The 21,727-nt window shown below is 38.0% G+C and overlaps 4 protein-coding genes across 7 annotated transcripts; 3 read left to right on the top strand and 1 right to left on the bottom strand.

Annotated features, from left to right (window-relative positions):
• Window positions 1-350: 350 nt before the first annotated feature.
• LOC111441514 (influenza virus NS1A-binding protein homolog) lies at window positions 351-8,753 on the top strand. 3 transcript variants are annotated; one of them, XM_023078544.1, is made up of 12 exons: window positions 351-573; window positions 3,100-3,260; window positions 3,524-3,705; window positions 3,822-4,412; window positions 4,502-4,579; window positions 5,312-5,636; window positions 5,720-5,919; window positions 6,254-6,330; window positions 6,484-6,585; window positions 6,757-6,943; window positions 7,147-7,270; window positions 8,625-8,753. In XM_023078544.1, exons 2-11 carry the CDS (start codon window positions 3,101-3,103, stop codon window positions 7,234-7,236), a joined length of 1,992 nt encoding a protein of 663 aa, XP_022934312.1. In that variant the 5' UTR covers window positions 351-573; window position 3,100; the 3' UTR covers window positions 7,237-7,270; window positions 8,625-8,753. The 3 variants fall into 3 exon arrangements, with proteins under 3 accessions (XP_022934312.1, XP_022934311.1, XP_022934314.1); XM_023078543.1 differs by lacking the exon at window positions 8,625-8,753 and having other exon boundaries at window positions 7,147-7,685; XM_023078546.1 differs by lacking the exon at window positions 8,625-8,753 and having other exon boundaries at window positions 3,010-3,260; window positions 7,147-7,685.
• On the bottom strand, window positions 8,587-14,939 carry LOC111441512 (protein SIEL). Of its 2 annotated transcripts, XM_023078541.1 has the most exons (9): window positions 14,699-14,939; window positions 14,278-14,615; window positions 13,448-13,525; window positions 12,690-12,923; window positions 12,014-12,205; window positions 11,606-11,746; window positions 11,347-11,436; window positions 10,650-11,107; window positions 8,587-10,057 (listed from the first exon to the last, which is right to left on the bottom strand). In XM_023078541.1, exons 2-9 carry the CDS (start codon window positions 14,608-14,610, stop codon window positions 9,139-9,141), a joined length of 2,445 nt encoding a protein of 814 aa, XP_022934309.1. In that variant the 5' UTR covers window positions 14,611-14,615; window positions 14,699-14,939; the 3' UTR covers window positions 8,587-9,138. The 2 variants fall into 2 exon arrangements, with proteins under 2 accessions (XP_022934309.1, XP_022934308.1); XM_023078540.1 differs by having other exon boundaries at window positions 14,278-14,938.
• A 561-nt stretch (window positions 14,940-15,500) lies between these two features.
• LOC111441519 (PRA1 family protein B4-like) lies at window positions 15,501-16,583 on the top strand. Its single transcript, XM_023078551.1, has one exon. The coding sequence runs from the start codon at window positions 15,644-15,646 to the stop codon at window positions 16,316-16,318; it is 675 nt and encodes a 224-aa protein (XP_022934319.1). The 5' UTR covers window positions 15,501-15,643; the 3' UTR covers window positions 16,319-16,583.
• A 1,517-nt stretch (window positions 16,584-18,100) lies between these two features.
• LOC111441511 (probably inactive leucine-rich repeat receptor-like protein kinase IMK2) lies at window positions 18,101-21,280 on the top strand. The gene is made up of 2 exons (XM_023078539.1): window positions 18,101-20,322; window positions 20,428-21,280. The coding sequence occupies exons 1-2, from the start codon at window positions 18,363-18,365 to the stop codon at window positions 21,030-21,032; spliced, it is 2,565 nt and encodes an 854-aa protein (XP_022934307.1). The 5' UTR covers window positions 18,101-18,362; the 3' UTR covers window positions 21,033-21,280.
• The last annotated feature ends 447 nt before the right edge of the window (window positions 21,281-21,727 follow it).

Genomic DNA, 21,727 nt, shown 5'->3' with positions numbered 1-21,727 from the left:
GGATTTATGGAATGTGGGCATTAATAATCGAAAGACAAGAGTACTCTATAATTCCATTTTTAATTACTCCCAACTCTTTTTTCTTCACCCCACAAAATTTATTTGCTGCAAAATTTTTGATCTGGACGGTTGGATTACGCAAGTTGTGCCATTGATGCCACATACACGCGACACGTGGCAAAAATGTTGATTCATACTATAAGCATGAAACACTTGATCGTAGCCTCCACGTTTCTTCGCTACTTCACCGAGACTCGTCAGGATCGTTGTTGAGAAACGCAAAAGCCTCATTTCGCGCTCTGTTTTGAGATTTCACGCCGTAAAACACAGTCCCGCTCTCCTCTCTCTCTCTCTCTCTCTCTCTCTCTCTCTCTCTCTCTCTCTCGCGACTGTGAGAGAGTTAGCGAAAGAGTTAACAGGGAACTTCATTATCATGATGTGAGGATTTTCATTTTAGATCTCGTGAAGGAAGAGTTACCAGATATTGAGACCTCTATCTGAATCCATCTCCGTGAAAACTTAGTTTGTTCAATCGGCGAGTTCTTCATTTGAATCGGTCGACTGCGGTGAAAGGTACGTGTTCATAGAGAGAATCTCATATGATTCGGCGGTTTTGGATTGAAAATGATTTGACACTATTCTCGTTTTATCGCTGTAGAGGCAATGGATTTCTGGTTTTTAGTCTCTTAGAAGTTAGCATTGTAGAAATCTAGTGATGATCGAATCGAAGTGCGCGTATTCTTGTTATGTTACTTGTTCCAAGGTCTGGCTATCCGAGTAATGTTAGCAAATTTGTTGCTATAAGATTATTAGAATCATTGACGAAGCATAACGTATTTTTGAAATGTGCTTTCGGATGTACACGAGGAACCTGTTCATATTAGTTGATAATCTCGTTGTTTAAATATTTCTTCTGAAACGAAATGTACTTTGCATTTCACTATAGGATCATGTTCTTAAATACGTTGTGTTTGAATAAACGCTAATTTCTCGAAAGATATCATGCTCTTTCCTCTACTGTGCTAGATATTTTTATATGCTTTTCCTTTTGGAATCATGTCGAAGACCTCTTGAGTAAGGTCATACTTGTTAGACGAACACGACTCTCCACAATGGTATGATATTGTCCACTTTGAGCATAAGCTCTCATGGCTTTGCTTTGGGCTTCCCCAAGAGGCCTCACACCAATGGAGGTAGTATTCCTCACTTATAAACCCATGATCACACCCTAAATTAGTCGATGTGGGACTTCTATCATCCAACACCTCCCCTCGAACAAAGTGCGCCTCCCCTTAATCGAGGCTCGACCCGTCTTAGTCATTTTTGACTGCCTTCGAGGAGGGGCTTGGCTCCTTTTCTTTAAGAGTTCTTTGTTCGATATTTGAGGATTTACCAATCTATTGGCACGACTAAGTTTAGGGCATGGCTCTGATACCATGTTAGACGAACACGACTCTCCACAATGGTATGATATTGTCCACTTTGAGCATAAGCTCTCATGGCTTTGCTTTGGGCTTCCCCAAGAGGCCTCACACCAATGGAGGTAGTATTCCTCACTTATAAACCCATGATCACACCCTAAATTAGTCGATGTGGGACTTCTATCATCCAACACCTCCCCTCGAACAAAGTGCGCCTCCCCTTAATCGAGGCTCGACCCGTCTTAGTCATTTTTGACTGCCTTCGAGGAGGGGCTTGGCTCCTTTTCTTTAAGAGTTCTTTGTTCGATATTTGAGGATTTACCAATCTATTGGCACGACTAAGTTTAGGGCATGGCTCTGATACCATGTTAGACGAACACGACTCTCCACAATGGTATGATATTGTCCACTTTGAGCATAAGCTCTCATGGCTTTGCTTTGGGCTTCCCCAAGAGGCCTCACACCAATGGAGGTAGTATTCCTCACTTATAAACCCATGATCACACCCTAAATTAGTCGATGTGGGACTTCTATCATCCAACACCTCCCCTCGAACAAAGTGCGCCTCCCCTTAATCGAGGCTCGACCCGTCTTAGTCATTTTTGACTGCCTTCGAGGAGGGGCTTGGCTCCTTTTCTTTAAGAGTTCTTTGTTCGATATTTGAGGATTTACCAATCTATTGGCACGACTAAGTTTAGGGCATGGCTCTGATACCATGTTAGACGAACACGACTCTCCACAATGGTATGATATTGTCCACTTTGAGCATAAGCTCTCATGACTTTGCTTTGGGCTTCCCCAAAAGGCCTCACACCAATGGAGGTAGTATTCCTCACTTATAAACCCATGATCACACCCTAAATTAGTCGATGTGGGACTTCCATCATCCAACAATACTGTCACGGTTTGAAGATGCGCTAATTTCTCGCTATGTTTTTTAGGTGTCGTTCACACAATTTTTTGGTTACTAAAAGTTTCTTTTGTCCAGGTTTAGAACGTACGTTGAGGTTGATGTAGCTTCAGTCTTTTTTTTTTTTGTCAAATATTTGGGAGTCTGAGAAGATCCTTATGCATTTTGACTTAATTTCATAATACTAACTTTTGCTTGATGTATCTTCAGTTGTTCCTTTTGTTTTGCACGTCAATGATCCTTAAGCTTTTGAGTGTTCTATTTTACCTTCTTCTTCACCTGATCATTTTGACAGTATCTTATTGTTTCTATTTAGATAATTGATCTCTATCTTTTGGTGAACTCAAGCCTTCAAGATTTTGACCAATTAGGAATCAACTCTGACCAAATATGAATCACCACACAAATGGTCAATTTGTCACTATCCATTATTACTTTTGAGTGTTCATACTTTTGCTAATGTTTTCTTTTATGCATTTTGCTTCCCTCAAATAATTATATGTTTTTCTTTGTTGAGCGAAAAGTAAGTAATATATAAATTATGTGGACTACATGTAGTTTTTTAGAGCTTACTTTCTTTTAAAATAAAAAAAATATATGTATGTTGTCCAAGCAGAAATTTGGAGATTGTTATAATTGACTATGAATGCAATTTCTATTGGATGATTTGTTGTGCAGGATGACACGTGTCTTTGGTTACAAGCATTATATTTCTTCAGTTTATGATTTTCACTAGATTTTTTTTTTCTTCACTTCTCCATATGGAAGAATGAATACAGGACAGAGAGCTCTAAAGTTCAAAGCTGGATCTTCTTCTCGATTGGATGCTGGTGAAGTGTACAGAAATTTGAGCAAGTGTCACCTTGGAAGCGTAATATTTGGTTGCACGAACAGCACCATAAAGGAATGTCTTTCTAACCAGCTTTTTGGTTCGTATCCACAACTCAATCTTTATCTTTTGCTTATTTTTTCTCCTCTTTACATTTTCTTTACTTATTTTACTGGTTTTATATTTACGCGTCAGCATTTTGTAGTTTAAAGAATGTGATTTATTTTGTTGGAAATCACATGACGATATCAATTACTTTGTTCTTCTTACAATTTTCTTCCCTCTTCACTCTAGATTATCCTCTTGTTTTGTTTCAATCTTCTGCCCTCTGATCACTGACATCTTTATTTTCCATCTATACAGGCTTGCCTTCTCAACACTTTTCATATGTGAAGAACATTGATCCTGGTTTGCCTTTGTTTCTATTCAACTATAGCGAGAGAAAGTTGAATGGTATCTTTGAGGCGGCTAGTTCAGGACAGATAAATATTAATCCATATGGGTGGACTACTGATGGTTCAGAGAGAACACTATATCCAGCTCAGGTTTTACCAAAAACTTCCCGTTCTTGTTCTGTTTCCCCTAATTGGCATGACTGTGAAGATAGGCAATGGTTATCACCAAGAAAATGCTCTTTTCTTATGGTTTCTATTTTTATTAGGTTCAAATTCTTGTTCGGAAGCTGTGCCAACCTTTGTTAGAAAATCAGTTCAAGCCTATAATTAAGGACAACTATTATAGCCCCAATCATTTCTGGTTTGAGCTTGACCATGCTCAGACAAATAAGTTGATTTCTTTATTATCATCTCAAGCAATGACTCTACATGTACCACAATTTACAACGAACTGCAAACCTTGTTGTACAGTCCTCCCCTCCTTGGAATCAAGGGATGAAGGTGAAAAGATCAAATCACAAATTATGGAGGAGCACTTTGACCTGGAAAGTCAAGTAGTGGACGCCGTAGATGTTACTTCCTCATTAGATGCAGGGAATAGTGCACTTGGAGCTCATTGTTATGCAAATGAATCCGATGAAGAGGTGAAGTGCCGAATATTGCATAAACTACAACAATTTGCTATAAAGCATCATGAAAGTCCAATGTTGCCTTTAACAAGTGATATGAATCATACTACCATTAATAAGGGCAATAATTTGGTGAATAATGGTAGTTCCGGTGAACCAATAAAGTCCAAAGAGAGCGATGAAGAGGACTTTGGTACTTTGACTGGACTTCAGTCTCCAATTGCTAAGGTAGTTATAGCATTCCATATATGGTATATATTTTTATGTGAATATCTTTCTGGATCGTGGCGTTTAATATGGGTTTTAATATTTTTTAGTTGGTTCAAGAGCTACAAGAGCTTAAGGAATCTAATGCAGAACAAGCTAGGAGAATAGTTTTCTTGGAGGAAAAGCTGGTACTTTTCATTCTTTACTTTAAAAGGTCTACTACTATATACTTATCTTCCTTCCTTCTGCATGTCTGGCATTTGGTTATATTCAAGAATCCAATGTGTTCATGTTTTTTTAATCAAAATGTAGTTGGGATAATCAGGACATTGTGAATATCTTTAGAGTAGTAAATTATGCGGTTGTAATGGCGCTGTTTTAAAATTTTAATTGGTTGTCTCGATTCCTCATATTCTCTTCTGGACCATAAAAGAATTGTGGGTTTCTACATAACGTAAGGTCGATTCTAAAGAATCCCTTAATGTAGGAGGTGAAATATATGCACGCCCGCACACATATAATAACAATGTTGAGAATTTCTGTACATGAGTCTATGCAACTTTTTTAAGCCGAGAGTTCGCACTTATGATTTTGTAATTTGATATGTGAAAATATTTCAGATACGTTAACAAACACTAAAGCGTTAAATAAACAAACATTTTGAAAAAAGCTTACTGATTAAGCTGTTTTACTGAAGGTTTGCAAGACGATGCATGCATTTTTTGAGGATGAGGGTTGAACGATCTTGGTACTGCTTGTGTTTTAAGTAATCTATCTTTTAACTAGTTGATTCTCATCATCTCAAATGCCTGTTGTTTATGTCCCTCCTACCAAAGATGAAAATGGCTTAAGGGCAGACAACAATTCTTGTTAACTTATGTGATAAGGTTTATGGGAAAATTTTCAACTTTTCATGGCAGTTGGCGGCAGAAGGTGAAATCCAGGAGTTGAAGGGTCGTATAACGTCGAATAATTTGCCAAACTCAAATGCAGTAGAAGCAAAGAGGGTAGTGGTGGAGGAACAATTGGAAGACTTGTGTTTGGATCCTGATGAATCCATTTTTCTTATTGGAGGATATGATGGTGCATCACACTTGTCAACTTTGGAATTGTATGACCCTTCTAGCGATATGATTAAATCACTTCGCCCGATGAGCTCTGTACGTGCATATGCTTCTGTTGCATGGTTGAATAGTCAGCTTTATGTTTTTGGTGGTGGTAATGGTTGTGCATGGTATAACACAGGTATCAACTTCTACTAATTTTCTCGGATGTCTTTATTTGTGTAATACAATAATGTCTGTCATTTCCTTTCTTTGTTGTTGAAGTTGAATCATATAACCTGGAGACCGATCAGTGGACCTTGTGCCCTTCTTTAAATCTGGCAAAGGGAAGCCTCGGAGGAGTTAGCATTGGTAACAAATTATTTGCTATTGGTGGTGGAAATGGTATTGAGTCGTTCTCAGATGTTGAAATGCTTGACATGGATCTTGGACGATGGATTTGTACAAGGTCAATGCTACAAAGGGTAATTGGTGATTTTGGCATGTTTGTCGTGTTTAATTTTAGGTTGATCCACCTCTATGATAACTCGATTCATTCGGTTAAATTTGGAAAGTATGACGAACAAATTTCCTTAAAAGTTTTCTTTCGGTTTAATGGTCGGGTATTGGTATGCTTGACTTCACCTTGGATATAAATCCATGTGAGGTCAGTGCTACCGAGTGTAAAGGATGCTCTTCGGCCAATTTTTCATGCTTGATTTCTTAACCATAGTTCAAATGCTTGCCATTGATTACTTCTCTTACAGCTGCATTTTGTTTGTTGACATTTTCTTTTAATTGCTCGATTATTTTCTACAGCGATTTGCCGTTGCTGCAGTGGAGCTCAATGGCGTACTTTATGCAACAGGGGGGTTTGATGGTAATGACTATATGAGGTAAGATACCATGACTAATATTTCTTTTCTTTTCTTCTTCATAGAGGAGTTAATAGAACTATCTCAATTGTTGCCTCCAGCATGCCCTAATTGAGTTGGCTTGAAAGATACAAAAACAGCTTTCATGGTCTTTCCCAATTTCTGCCTTTTCAGGTCTGCTGAAAGGTTTGACATCAGAGAACATTCATGGACTCAAATCCCTAATATGAATGCAAAGCGAGGATGTCATTCATTGGTGACTTTGAACGAGAAACTGTAAGCCATTTCTTTGTTATGGATGACCTTACGGGTTATAATGAGTCAGATTGTGTTACGTGAATGCACTTTATCAATTGGGAATATACGCTAAACAAGCAATAGTTTATAAGTTTTGACATCCATGTGGAGAAATGACCAGGCCTGTATTTAATGTTCTATACTTCGCAGTTATGCTGTTGGGGGATTTGATGGAGATTCCATGGTTTCGAGCGTTGAAGTATATGATCCACGTATGGAATCGTGGATCGTTGGGGAACCCATGAATAAGACGCGAGGATATGCGGCAGCTGGAGTCATCAATGAATCCATATACATAATTGGAGGTGTGTTAATTGATGACAAAATTTTGAACACGGTAAGACGACGATCTACCATATCCCTTCATTTAATAATTTAGAAAACGGTCAGTTTTTTCTTTTTTTCTTTAATTTATCAGTGATACTTCAAAGTACATTGCTTTGCGTACCATGAGGTTGTCTTTTTAAATTTGTCAATTTTGCTATCAATTTTGTAAAACACACTTAAACTTTATAACTCCCCCGGTTTTTCAAATGATAGGTTGAGAGTTATAAAGAAGGGTGCGGCTGGCAGGAAAAGACGTCCAGGGTTCTAAGGAAAAGGTGTTTCCAATCGGCTATCGTTCGCTGAGCGTGAGAAGAGGCTCCCACCTGCACGTAGTTGGTATGTTGGTATGTTGGTATGTTGGTAATATCCATAGCTGCAATGGTTTCCTTTTGAATAGCAAAGAGGCATAAACTCCCAACTTTTCAACATCGGTAGTCAAAATCTCAAAAATCTATTGAAAACACAAAAGTAAAAACAAGCCTAGTTGACTCAAAAGGAGGGTTAGAAACTTATAATTTCACCTAATGATGTTTTTTTTTTCCACAAAAAAAATCACCTTTTTACTTCTGACATTTTTCACCATTTCCTCAAATTTTTGTGTTTTTTCAAATGATTTCGAAAATTGTCTAATTAAAGGCCCTTTTTTAAAAAATATTTTCAATAAAAGTTTTTAAATCACCCTATTTAGAAAATATTTGTTAAACTATAAGTTTTGTTTGAACTTTGATTTTGTGAATTTTAAATAGTATCAATAAAAAATTTTACTTTCAAGTGATCGGAAAAAAGAAATAAAAATTTTAAACTTTTCATTATTGTATTAAGAAGATATGAAGACTTTACAAATTTTGAATATTTAGGAGACTAAATTTAATTCTATAAGATTCAAAACAACCTCAAAATTCAATTACTAAATTTGTAATTTAACTATTTTAGTAAAATATAATTCTTTTGTTGCATTATATTCTATAGTGATTATATAAATAACTGTTTTACTCCATATTTTTTAGATTTTGCTCATTTTTTAAAATTTCTGAGTTACTTGAAAAAAACATACTCATTTTAATTTTGTTTGAAAGTGCTTTTTATTAAATAAAATTTTATTTTTTTGAAAAAGAACATCTTAATCTGAAGTCATTTGAGAAACTACACTAAACACTTGATGTCTTGCTATATTTGCTTTTGTTTAAAAAGTTGCTACAAGCATTATCCATTTTTAAAAAACAGAACTATTAGTTTGATTTATGATTCGTGAGATGATTCTTGTCCAATAAAATTACTAAAATAGGTACTGTTTATTTATATATATGTACAGTTCAAATAAATATCTTACTAAAAATTTTTGTTTAAAATGATGTACAAGTTAAAAAGAGTAGGAGATGAAAATACTTGCAAATAATTCTCCCACCTCCGTTGAAACGGTAATAGTAACTAATTTCAGCACCTTTTATCTGTATTTGAAATATTGTACTACTTGTAGTTGTAAGTAAACGAAAACATCAAAAAGTTGTATTTGGTTATATCATAAATGTATCAGTGTACTAAAGAATTTAGTTTTGTTTTTACATCTAAAGTGTAGGCTCATATGTTTTCAAGACAGCATTAAAACGAGCATGTAAACCCATAAAATTTAGCCATTGTTCTAGTTAAAATAAATAACTTTCCATGTTCCTTTCTATTTTGAGTTCATGGATGATGAGTATTTGTCCACATACCTGGGATCCAATTCCTGCATCAGTTATTCACTTGTACGGCACCATTTAAGTTCATAACACTTACCGGTTAATGAATCCAAGTTAACAAACGGCATGGGTAGCAAGCCGTCAGAAACAAAAAGCGTCTCTTTCAAAGAAACCCAGTGATAATATCCGCAGGTTTATTTTAGTGACGCTTAGAGAATATAGAGGCTTTCAAGATGGAAATGAAAATACCTTCAACGAATGATCGATGTTTTTTTTTTCTTGCTTTACTAAAGAAAGACCAATCCGCAGATCTTTTGGTATCCAAGATATCTGCAGGATCAGTAAGCATTTGAACCATAAATAGGCTAGAGTTGGTATGGCTCATTTTGATCAGATCTTCACAACAGTTTCTGCATGAAGATCAAAATGGTTAACTTTTACACTAAAGAAACATATTCCGTAGCCATTCTCACATATTCTCTCAATATTTACAGAGACTGATATTTTAAATGAACCCTGCACTAAATCAACTATTGTGGATCATGGAAAGATAAACTTCCTTTTCTTTGCAAATGTATGCTAGATCACGTTTTGGACCTCCACGGCGTTCATTAACTTCAGCACTCTCAAACCAACATTCAAGTCCTATGCAAATCCTAGCTATAAAAGAAGAAGCTTTTGGAGTTCTGTAGAATGGAACGGTATAGGTAAATTCCCTAACCTCATCACAACCTCCTCCTAAGGAAAGGAAATCCAAGAAGATAAACTGACTTGTCGTGTTATCCATTGTGATTCTAAACCATAGCTTCCTCTCACTTGGAACATTGTGTAGGATAATTTGGCACAGAATACCAACGGGTAGTCCTGGAACAAAATAGAGGGTTTTTTCATAGTCATTATCTGGAATGACTAGCTCTGCCTTGACGTGCTTAAGTTTTTCTGAAATTTCTAGATGGTTGAGGGTGAAAGTTTTCAGCAGTTTTCTAAAATCAAGTGAATAGCAAGAAGCTTTAGGGGTAATGGCGCCTAACTTTGACAATGATCTTTGAACTTCACATACAAAAGTTGATGGCTCAATACATTCTTCCTTGAGGAGATGCTCTATGTTGGAAGCTATCATCGACAATTTTCTCATAATTGTGAGATGACAGCAAATTTCTCCATTAGACAACCTTAGTGCACTAGTTACCAACATCAATTCTAAGATATGACGTTCTTCTTCTTTAGAGAATCCAATGAACCTACTTCTCAACCCTTTCAGCCCCTTTTCTAGCTTTCCTAATAGAGATTCCCATTCTCCAATTCTACAACTATGTTTTGAAGACATCAAATTCCATACCTTCGCAACCAGTTTCATTATCTTGAGATACTGCAATGTAAAAGCTAAAGCCCCACCGTATTTGTCTATTTGATACGTGAATACTTCCAATGCTTCCTTGCAAACCCTAAAATTCCAAGAAAATGAGGAAGTTAGACAAAAAGTTGAATTTACTTGTCTGCAAAGGACAAGGATGAGAACAAAAGAGAAAAAACCAAAGCTGTCGTTTTGCAATGATGATTAGAATAAAAGCAAGACTCACTTTCATGTCAAAACATGGAAATAGAAAACAGTTTTAATTGATATGATGGAAGATGTAAAAAAAAACTGTACCAACCATGCAAAAACAAACATTCCTACAATTAATTATCAAAAAGCCACCTCAAAAAGGTGCTGGATACACTGGGAGCATGGTGACTAAAGGCAGTATCTAATTCAACCGAAGGACCTAGGAATATAGCTAGCACAAAAAGATATATCGAACACTCCAGCGCTTCTTTCCAACCTAAGATAAGAACAAAATTTAAAAGCTCAAAATTTACAGAGTAATCTATTGTTCATTAAAAAAAAATAATAATAAAAGAATATTGACTTTATCAGCACAGGCAACTGATCTTGCACTGATATCTAATAAAACTTCATAGAACTACCATAAGTACGGAACAATTCATTTAATGTATGACCCCATAAGAAGTTAAACAAAGAACTGATTTACAAACCTCAAAGTCCTTAGAACTTCATGCAAAAATCCCGATTGTATTAGTGGCCAAATATCTTGCACCTTTGAGAGGATAGTTTTGATAGATTCTATGGCATCATCATCTTTGTGCTGCTTATCATGTATCGTTGCAGGCGTCTTAGGTGAGGCAATGGCAAGTATATCATTGACATAACTTCCAGGTGTAAGTGAGCATGGGACTCCCTCTGGATTAAACCCCAGATCAGATAATCCAGTGTTTTTACTGTTTTGCAGCAAGTAAGCAAAAATAGTGCTTTGATCCATAATATCGCTCAGAGCATGAGAGATCCTTCCAAGCAATGTAGCTGCATAAGAAAATATTCTAGGTGGAATCCTAAGAGAATGAGTGTCCAGAACGGGAGCTGAAATAGCTAGAACAATATATGCAATCACCTTCACGCTATCAAATCCAAGTTTTCCTTCAGACGCTGGGTCTATCTGAAGCAAAGAACAAGTACAAGAGAGTTAACAGTACCATCACCATCCATTGACCTTCACGATTTAGCTTTCTAGTTTCTATTAATATACATAAAATATTGAAATATGCCCCACGTGCACTACTGAAAACTGGATTAAGGTATAATGGCTGGAAGCTAATCCTCGAATATAAATGATTTCACTAGATAATTAGATGAGTCCAACATTACCATATACGGAAAATAAAGAGCCAAGCTAACCTGTTCAAAAACATCCGTGATAATGGAGGCAACCATATTTACATGATTCTGACCCATATGAAACAGCACGGAGAGCACATCAGACTCATCCTAGCAATTAACAAAGTGACAATAGCACATCATTAAGAATGAAATTGTGTTCAATATAGATTCTATTTCCAGAAAGGAGCGGCAATAGTAAGTAAACGAATCTATAGAAATTATACACAACAGCACAAAAGAAGAAAGAATACAAGGGAAGGATCAAGGGAGGACAAACCTGCGGGTATGATTCTAAACTTTCGACAAGACCATTAAAAGACAACTGAAATGTCACCAAATCTGGCAGCTTCGCTAATTTAAGAAGTTTCCTTAAAGCAGATCTTACGTGGCCATTATTGTCACTTAAAGCACTGAGAAACTGCAATTAAACCAATTTTGATAAGAATAATATGAACCAAACATAGATATTGATCTTTAATATCCAACCTCAAATATTGACACAAATAAATTTTCATTTGATGACTTGTGCAGTGACAAGCTTAGTATGATTTTGTACGGTTCAAACTTTTAATTGAAAAAACTACAGATACAAAAGTTCTTATAATCGTAACCTTAAATGCTGTCAATGAACACCTATTATGAGTAATTGAAAGACTCAAAAATATAGAACAAGGATTAACTATACCATGTGCATATGTGCTTCTTGCAATTGCAGACAATTGGAAATTGCCATGTGATGTAATGTTTCCAAAGCTTGCAAGCGGACAGAAACTGAATCATCATTCAGGACGTCCATTAGTAAGCTTAAGGCCTCGCCAGCAAATTTAGTTGACAGGATGATCAAATTAAACAAAGCATCGCAGGCAGACTTCCGCACCTTGAGATTAAGAGAAAGTGTCAATATCATAGTCACATTTTTTTTCTACAAATGCTTATACGATGAAGAGCATATATGATTCCTTCGTAGCTAATGTCTAATTTAGAAGACAGGTCTTCAATACATAAAGCTTCTACTCATTTCCTTGTCTGTCATTTTCCTCTCTTGAAAAAAGGCAGTGATTTTCCACTTAAAAAAAACATGTATGCTCAAATCTAATGAGATAAAAAGTTTACAGAAGGATACTCCCAACCATTATGGCATTGGTATGGTGTTTAAGCAAGAAAACTGAAACAACTATCATTGAAAACCTGGTGGCATAAACATGAAGAAACTACAAGATTAAAGTTGAAATAGCAAAACGCGTTGAGGAGTGACGATTGATTACAAGGATAGTGGAGATAAGAACATTTTTTTTTTTAAATCTATAATATTGGTGCATAGGGGTATATTTCAATCAAACATATATAACAACGTAAGTTACCTGATGAAATTCATCTTCTACGCCATGCACAAAAGCCCCAGCAACATCCAACGCCAACATTTCTAATTGTTCGGTATAGCATTGAACAAGAGACTTTTTCCCCTTGAAGATACTTAAGACTCTCTTGGACATGCTTTGTAAAAGAAGATCCTCGGAAACAATTTCCAACCTTTTTATTGCAACAAATGCATTAAACCTGACCTCCATGCTCATATCTCTTGTCATAGAACAAAGCTGATATTACCAATATATACGTATATCAGTAGAGGCACTTTATAACTACAAGTTCAAAATTCGAAGCACTCACTTTAAAACTCGACGCAAGGGAAAGCACTTCCTAAAGTTCAGTTGGCATGGAAAAATAGTGATCACTTCCTTAAAGATCTCCTAAGGAAATGTGACCTGTCCATATACAAACACTATTCAAAGTGGAAAGTTTTAAACACTAAACATGAGAGCTGAGAAGATGGACATGGAAAGCGAATCTAAAGTTGCATACTACCAAGGAAGTTGAATACCTAAGGCAAAATTAATCCACCACTAGCAAACAGAAGAAATGTTATCCAGACGCAACACAGGACTAGGTCTAAATAGGTTCGCTCAATATGCACACCACAATACTAGTATCCGGAATCTAGATGAGACTGATATCTCGAATTCTAGTTAAGAACAACACTCTAAACAAAGGATGATAAGTTTTTCAGTGAATGAATTTCACCAATCCAGAGAAATCAACAGCATATTAAATTTAAACTTACGTTAGCGAATATTTCATCAGAAAAATGTTGTTTCCTCTCTGGACAATGAGCCGCAAGCATGAGACCCCAAGTGATGACCTGGATCAATCGTCAAAAGCTCTTACTGATAAAGAACGTGATATTCTGCCAATGCGAGTAGCTTGATCGCAGTAATTAAAAAACTAAGTCTATTAATTAGAAATCGTCATCAAATCATGGCTTATGGATCTTAGGGAACTGCACCATCAAATCATGGACTATGAATCTTAAGTAACTGCGACATCAAATCATGGACTATGAATCTTAAGGAACTGCGACATCAAATCATGGACTATGAATCTTAAGGAACTGCGACATCAAATCATGGACTATGAATCTTAAGGAACTGCGACATCAAATCATGGACTATGAATCTTAAGGAACTGCAACATCAAATCATGGACTATGAATCTTAAGGAACTGCGACATCAAATCATGGACTATGAATCTTAAGGAACTGCAACATCAAATCATGGACTACGAATCTTAAGGAACTGCAACATCAAATCATGGACTACGAATCTTAAGGAACTGCGACATCAAATCATGGACTACGAATCTTAAGGAACTGCAACATCAAATCATGGACTACGAATCTTAAGGAACTACGACATCAAATCACGGACTATGAATCTTAAGGAACTACGACATCAAATCATGGACTATGAATCTTAAGGAACTACGACATCAAATCATGGACTATGAATGTTAAGGAACTGTGACATACTACCGAACCGAAATTGCTTAATCAAATTTTTTATGTTGTAAAAGAAGAGAGACAATGGAGATATATCGCAAAACGAGTATCTTACTACGCGTACTGCAGCTGACCGAACACAATCCTCCACGTCGTTTAGAAGTTCAATAGCACGGAAATAGCAACATTCAATCATACTGCCGTCTTCGACAACAGTATTCCCCAAACCTGCTAGTCCATCGAGAGCAGCTTTTCTAACATATGGATACGGATCCTTCGTAAACCCTAGGAAAACAGTAAGTAACAGCGATGGCCTTATTTGGAACCTCTCGGCGTTTTTTAGAAGCCAAATCCTGATGGACACTGAAGGACCAAAGCAAAGCGAGAGGAATGACCGATCGTCGAGTTCGTTAATAGCAGAAACAAGTTCTGAATCCCGCTCCGCCATTAACGCTGTGACACGACGATTCAACGCTTAAGAGTTCGACCGGCGCCGAGGTTCGTCGATTGGAAGTAAAGACAAAAAGGAAAACAACCTGGAATCGAGCTTGGCTTGGTTCTCAGTTCACGCACGATGCGAAGAGATTTGGTTGTGGTCTCCTTGGTTCCGTCGGCAAGCAAACAGAAAGGAGACTACGATATCTTTTTGGATTAATATGACAATATGGTCGATGAAAAGTGAGCAACAGAAGAAGGGAATCGCAGAACTAAGAAATGGTTTTGGCGGGAGAATGACTGCGAGAGTGAGCCTGCGAGGCACAACTAGTTTTAGGGGTTCTTATTATTGTTATTTATTATTATTATTATTTATTTGCGGTTCAATTTCGTCTACAAGGGATGGAATCCAAACAGGAGCACATTGTGGGCTTCGGCTCAACTCTGTGGGCCGAGACAGGGAAGATCTTCTGGCCGCCTTCGTGAGCTTTGGGTCTGATTGGGCTTCGGCTTGTCCAACCCCGTAGGCCCAAGCAGACAAACCATCTTACGAAAAAATTGGAAGTTGATAAATAGCAATAAATTGAAAATAAATTAAAAAAAAAAAAAAAAAAAACTCTAAATTTTAGAATATAATGTAACAAAATTTAACGAGAGGGTAAAACTGCAATATTTGCATGATATAAAGGTTCGATTGAATAATCTAAAATTTAATTTTGGTCCATCAAGTTTGAGCTTATTAATAAATGATCCATGGCAGAGTTTATCAAAATGTTGTATCATTACCGTTCGTTGACCAATGAAATGAAGTTGAATGGACGATCACGATGAGAAGCAGAGAGATATCACAGAGAAGGGTCGTCCTTACGGAATAAACATTCGCTCAGCCGCGTTTTTCTCCACTATTTATTGGTAGGAGAGGTCTTGCGTCGTCGTCAGTTTCCTCATCGCCCCTTTTCCTTCCCCCCCATTGACTTAATTACAGGAGAAGCATTCTTCGTTAAAAACTCCCATTTTCCATTGCCTCAAGATCCGCCGACGCGACAATGTCTTCCTCTCCGGCCATACTTCCCATCTCCAATCCTCAATCCCCCGCCATCCTCTCCGCTGCATCCGGCGGTTCTCTCCAATCTCAAGGCCCTGTCACCACGCCGGCCTTCCGCGTCTTCATTAACCACATATCGGAATCTCTCCGGCACGGCCTCTCCCAGCGAAAACCATGGGCCGAACTTGCGGATCGGACGGCATTTTCAAAGCCCGAATCATTATCCGAAGCGACCTCGCGAATTCGCAAGAATTACTCCTATTTTCGCGTCAATTATCTCGCTGTGGTTGCTCTGATCCTTGGCTTTTCTCTCGTTTCTCATCCGTTTTCCCTTATTCTTCTGGTCGGGCTTTTATCCTCGTGGATATTCCTCTACCTCTTCCGTCCGTCGGATCAGCCGCTGGTTGTATTCGGCCGCACATTCAAGGACAGTGAAACCCTAATTCTCCTGGTTTTGCTCAGCGTGTTCGTCGTGTTCCTCACCAGCGTTGGATCGGTCCTCGTTTCGGCTCTTTTGGTCGGTGTGGCTCTGGTTTGTGCCCACGGCGCGTTTAGAGTTCCCGAAGATCTCTTCCTGGACGAACAAGACAATGTATCCCCCGGATTTCTCTCGTTCTTTAGCAGCGCGGCTTCCAGCGCTGCCGCTGCCGCCGTGCCTGTGGCTGCTCGCACGTGATTCAAGTAGACAAGGGGATGGAACCGCCTTCGCTTCGGTATCAGTAAATGCATTAAATCTTGAAAATTGGCGTAGACGAAATAAGATGCAGGTTTTTTCTTTTTCTTTTGTGCAAAATTTCATATTAACGATCCGTTTTTTTACCTTGAGATAGAATATAATACTCCGTAAGATTGTCTGTGGATTCAATTTTTTCCCTTCCTTCTTATACCATGGATCTTATAACTCGAATTTTGTTATAACACAAGTGTGAATTTCATTCTTTTATTTGTCCAATTCTACAAGTTTTGAATTTATCGCACATCTTTCGCACCAATGGTCTGTGATGTATGCTTGATATGTAGATCTGGGGTTCTTGCATAGAACCCAAATCCCCCGTGTTCTGTATGCAAGCTTTTTTTTTTTTTTTTTAATCTTCTGTTGGATTGGAATGTATGTTTGTTCATGATGCACTGCAATGTGGGTCATCTCCCAGTTTAGCTGCTACATACTATCAGGAGGTGTTTAGATTTGGTGTCGTGGAGTTCGCAATTCGCAAACTTCATAATTGGATAAATTTGAGATTGGATTGTACAAAAAATAGATTGTAGAAACTTAAATCTTGCTTCGAATATGGTTTGTAAATTTGTGAGGTATGGATGGCGATATATCACAAGGGTGGATTTATGTTAATAGTCGCTTGACCGTATATACACCTCTCAATGGAAGATACATACTTCAAAAGTCTTGTTACTTTTTGCATTGAATTGGTCAACCCAACTAAACTTAGGTACAAATTGTTGAATGCTTCAGGTTTACAACGTTCATGTTGAAAGTTGTTTCTTCTATATGGGGGTTGCTTACTTTGCCCGTCATTTCTCATTTCTTATTGTTACGCGAAGACCGAAGAGGATATGTGAGTAATATATATTATGTAAACAACGAATGGACGGCGACTACGTGTTCTGTATATCCCAGAAACTACATTTTTTTGTTGTGCAGTGCATAGCATGTGCATTGAACAGTTAGTTAAATGCACTGCTAGACATTCATAAACTATTTGCTTGAGATTTCTTGAGAAAATCATATAATATTTGGATCCAATGTCCTGATGTGGGTTTGGAGTTACTTTTCACTTAAAAAGAAAGCTGGAAATTGGTGTAAATTGATACGGTTAGCAAAACGATTCAAATTAAAAATTATTTAAATTAATGGATTTATTAATTAAAGGGTTTTAATTGATGAGGGCTGAATTCAATTCACGATTTATGGGATTGAGAACACCCCCATTTGCAACGCATATCTGAAAAATAAATGGGTTTTATCAAATGAGGTCTTAGATGTCAATTTTATGTGCATTTACAAATCTAATTTACTATTTGTGTGAACCATCTAGAACACTTAAATATATGCATTTGATCGAAAAAAATAGAACCAACCTATTTTTAAGACTAGTTATTTGTTAAAATTACGGGATGAATTGGACCTCACTAGATTAGATACTACTAAGTGTAGGGTTGTATTATAAAGTTGAAAATCTGTATATAGTTAAATATTCTATGTGAAATTCAAGATAAAAGGCAATTATTTTATCATTAATTTGTGTATTATTATTAAAGATCAGAAATGATGTAGCGCAAGTGGGAGGACGTACGTTATAACTCCCATTATACATTTATCCACCTAATATGCTGACCAAATCAAATATAGCCGTTGGAGGAGCGACAAAGCGTTACAGAAGCAAAGGAAAAAAAAAAAAAAAATGTCACGTAGCCTGAATAACCGAATAAAAATGTAGCCGTTAGCATAAAAGAATAAAGAGACTGACCCCAGCGTATGCCTTCGCTAAATCCTTCGTCCACCCTAAATTACAACGACATTTCAGGTCCTCACATGCTTCATCGGACCCAGACCAACTCCTTTCTCTCAGCTAATCTAATTTATTTTTCTTCTTCTTCTTCTTCCCCTATAAAACTTATCGTCCCAACTTTCAGAAACCCTAGAATAACCAGAGACACGAAAAGCCATTCTGTTTTCCCTCTTAAACTGAAGTTTCTTTTTGTTCATGGGAAAAACCCACAACCCTCTGAGTGAGTTTCAGGTAAACCCACTTCAGTTCATGCAGATTCCTGTAGCAAAAACAGCTGATTGGGGCTCTAAATCACCTAATAAGAGCAGAAAGTGGAAGGGCCAACAATGGAGAAGCTGTTCTTCATACCTGATTGCTCTCTTTTTTGCTCATCTTTTGGCCTTTTCCCTTCAACCGGTCACTGGCCAGATGTGGGACGGAGTGGCTGTTACACAAGGAGATTTTCAAGCTCTTCAAGCTATAAAACACGAACTCATCGACCTAAAAGGAGCTTTGCGTAGCTGGAATGGCAGTACTGGAGCTTGTTCCGGGCAGTGGACAGGAATCAAGTGTGTGAAGGGGCAGGTCATTGCTATACAGCTTCCATGGAAGGCTCTTGCCGGCCGGATTTCCGACAGGATTGGGCAGCTCCGGGAACTTAGAAAGCTCAGCCTCCACGACAATGTGATCTCTGGCACAGTCCCTCGGTCGCTCGGCTTCCTTCCAAATCTCAGAGGAATTTATCTTTTCAACAACAGATTCTCAGGTTCTATTCCTCCTACAATTGGTAATCTTCCCCTTCTTCAAACTCTTGATTTGAGCAACAATTTGCTCACAGGAGAAATTCCTTCTGGTCTAGCAAATTCTACCAAATTGATTAGAGTTAATCTGAGTTACAATTCATTGTCGGGATCTATCCCAAGTAGCTTTACGCAGTCGTTTTCTCTTACAATTCTCGCCCTTCAGCACAACAATATTTCTGGGACCGTCCCAGATTCTTGGGGTGGTCGAACTTGCCCACTTGCGGTTATAACGCTTGATCATAATGCAATATCTGGGGCAATTCCAGCTTCCTTGAGTAAACTGGAATGGCTTCAAGAGATTTCGATCAGTGAAAATAAGATCTCTGGGGCTATACCAGATGGAATAGGCAGGCTGAAGAGACTTCGCCATTTGGATCTGTCGAACAACGTCATTAATGGTGGCTTCCCTTCAAGTTTCTCCAATCTATCCTCTCTTGAATTATTGAATGTTGAAAATAATCGCCTGGAAAGCCAGATTCCAGGAGATATTGATAGATTGCAGAATCTCTCAGTGGTCAAGCTTGGGAAGAATCGATTTAGTGGTGAGATTCCTGCAAGTTTGGGGAACATTTCTGCTATTACCCAACTTGATTTCTCAGAAAATAACTTCACGGGACAGATTCCAACATCGCTGGCCAGTTTGTTGAATCTGACCTCTTTCAACGTCTCTTACAACAATCTCTCTGGCCCTGTCCCGGTTCTCTTATCAAATAAGTTCAATGCGAGCTCCTTTGTAGGGAACCTTCAACTGTGTGGTTTTAGTGCTTCAACTCCATGTCAACCTGCATCCTCCCCACAGAATAGTACAACTCCATCATCTGAGGTCCGGAAACCGCATCGCCGCCGCAAACTCAGTGTGAAGGACATAATTCTGATAGCCGCTGGAGCTCTGTTGGTGCTTCTTCTGCTTCTCTGCTCAATTTTGCTGTGTTGTTTGTTATCAAAAAGAGCTGCTGCTAGAAAGAATGACAAAACGGCTGGCAAGCAAGCGACAGCGAGAAGCATCGAGAAGGAAGCACCAGGCAGCACCGAAGTGGGGACGGGTGAAGCCGGAGGAAAACTAGTTCATTTTGATGGGCCATTTGTTTTCACTGCTGATGATCTTCTGTGTGCGACTGCGGAGATCATGGGCAAGAGCACATATGGAACAGCATATAAAGCAACATTAGAAGATGGTAATGAAGTTGCAGTGAAAAGATTGAGGGAAAAAACAACAAAAGGGCAGAAGGAATTTGAAACTGAAGTTGTGGCACTCGGGAAAATTAGACACCCAAATCTACTTGCTCTTAGAGCTTACTACATAGGCCCCAAAGGAGAGAAGCTTCTTGTCTTTGATTACATGCCTAGAGGAAGTCTCTCTTCCTTCCTTCATGGTAAGTAAACTAAACCATTGGCTGCTACGACTTCAGAAAGAGGTTATTGATCTATTTAAGGGGTATATTCATAACTCATATACTGACTTTTGTTACTGTATGCAGCTCGCGGGCCGGAAACCATGGTCGATTGGCCAATGAGGATGAAAATAGCGATCGGAATCACGCAAGGCTTGAACTACCTCCACACAGAGGAGAATCTAATTCATGGGTACCTCACGTCCAGCAACATTCTGCTGGATGATCAAACCAATGCTCGGATTGCAGATTTTGGGCTTCCTAAGCTCATGACTTCAGCTGCAGCCACAAATGTGATTGCCACTGCAGGAACACAGGGCTATAATGCACCAGAGCTAACAAAAACCAAGAAAACCACAACAAAGACAGATGTCTACAGCCTTGGAGTCATAATATTGGAACTTTTGACAGGAAAATCTCCTGGAGAAGCCATGGATGGAATGGATTTACCTCAGTGGGTGGCCTCAATAGTAAAGGAGGAGTGGACAAATGAAGTGTTTGATCTGGAGCTTATGAAAGACGCACCAAATATTGGTGATGAACTGCTGAACACCTTAAAACTAGCCCTGCATTGTGTCGATCCATCACCAGCTGCTCGGCCAGACATTCAGCAAATTCTCCAGCAACTGGAGGAAATTAAGACTTCTACTTCTGGTGAGGATAGCGCCAAAACTCAACCAGCAACTGAATAGCTACATATAGAGAGAAAATTATAGATTACCGCCAAGATGGGAAGAACATAGAGGTATTGTTATTTTATTTGGTATAGTATAGTGGAGATTAGAGAAGAGTTGTATTCTTTTATTTTTGGTCAGTTAGTATTTGAATTATTCTTTTATTCATATTGATTCTAAGTGCATATTTATTATTGATGGAGATACAAGTATAATACGACCCTTCTGTAATGTATTTTAAGCTGATTGTGAGTTTCAGTTTTTCATCCATATTTTTCCTGTTAATAGAAAAGATTTAATCCCATGACAAATACCGCATTAAGTTGGCTTACATAGTTCAATTGGAGATGTGTTTCTCTTCATTTGTGATCGTCCCTCCCCTAACCATGACTTCCGGCGCCAGAAAACTTCAATTTGCAGGGCAAATTATACCGCCAGCAATGCCTACATGACTGTTTTCATAAATCATCTCACGAGTTCTGTTGCTCGGCTGCAATCTCTGGCTCCGAATGCCACGGAATTCCGGATCAAACCTATCATATGAAGCTGCAAAATCATAATAGCATTGTCGGCCTCAATGTTCCTCTTGATCAAGGTCTGAGGGAACAAAACCAATTCAAACCATGAAACTACTTATAAAAAATATCAGTCGCAGTCAATTATCTGATCAATCCCTTAAAGTTAATCGAGCTCAAATTCACCGGTAGCATTCT

Source organism: Cucurbita moschata, unplaced genomic scaffold (genome assembly GCF_002738365.1).
Source record: "Cucurbita moschata cultivar Rifu unplaced genomic scaffold, Cmos_1.0 Cmo_Scf00004, whole genome shotgun sequence".
In the NCBI taxonomy this organism is placed as follows: Eukaryota; Viridiplantae; Streptophyta; class Magnoliopsida; order Cucurbitales; family Cucurbitaceae; genus Cucurbita; species Cucurbita moschata.
This window is presented reverse-complemented; position numbering and strand designations above follow the sequence as displayed.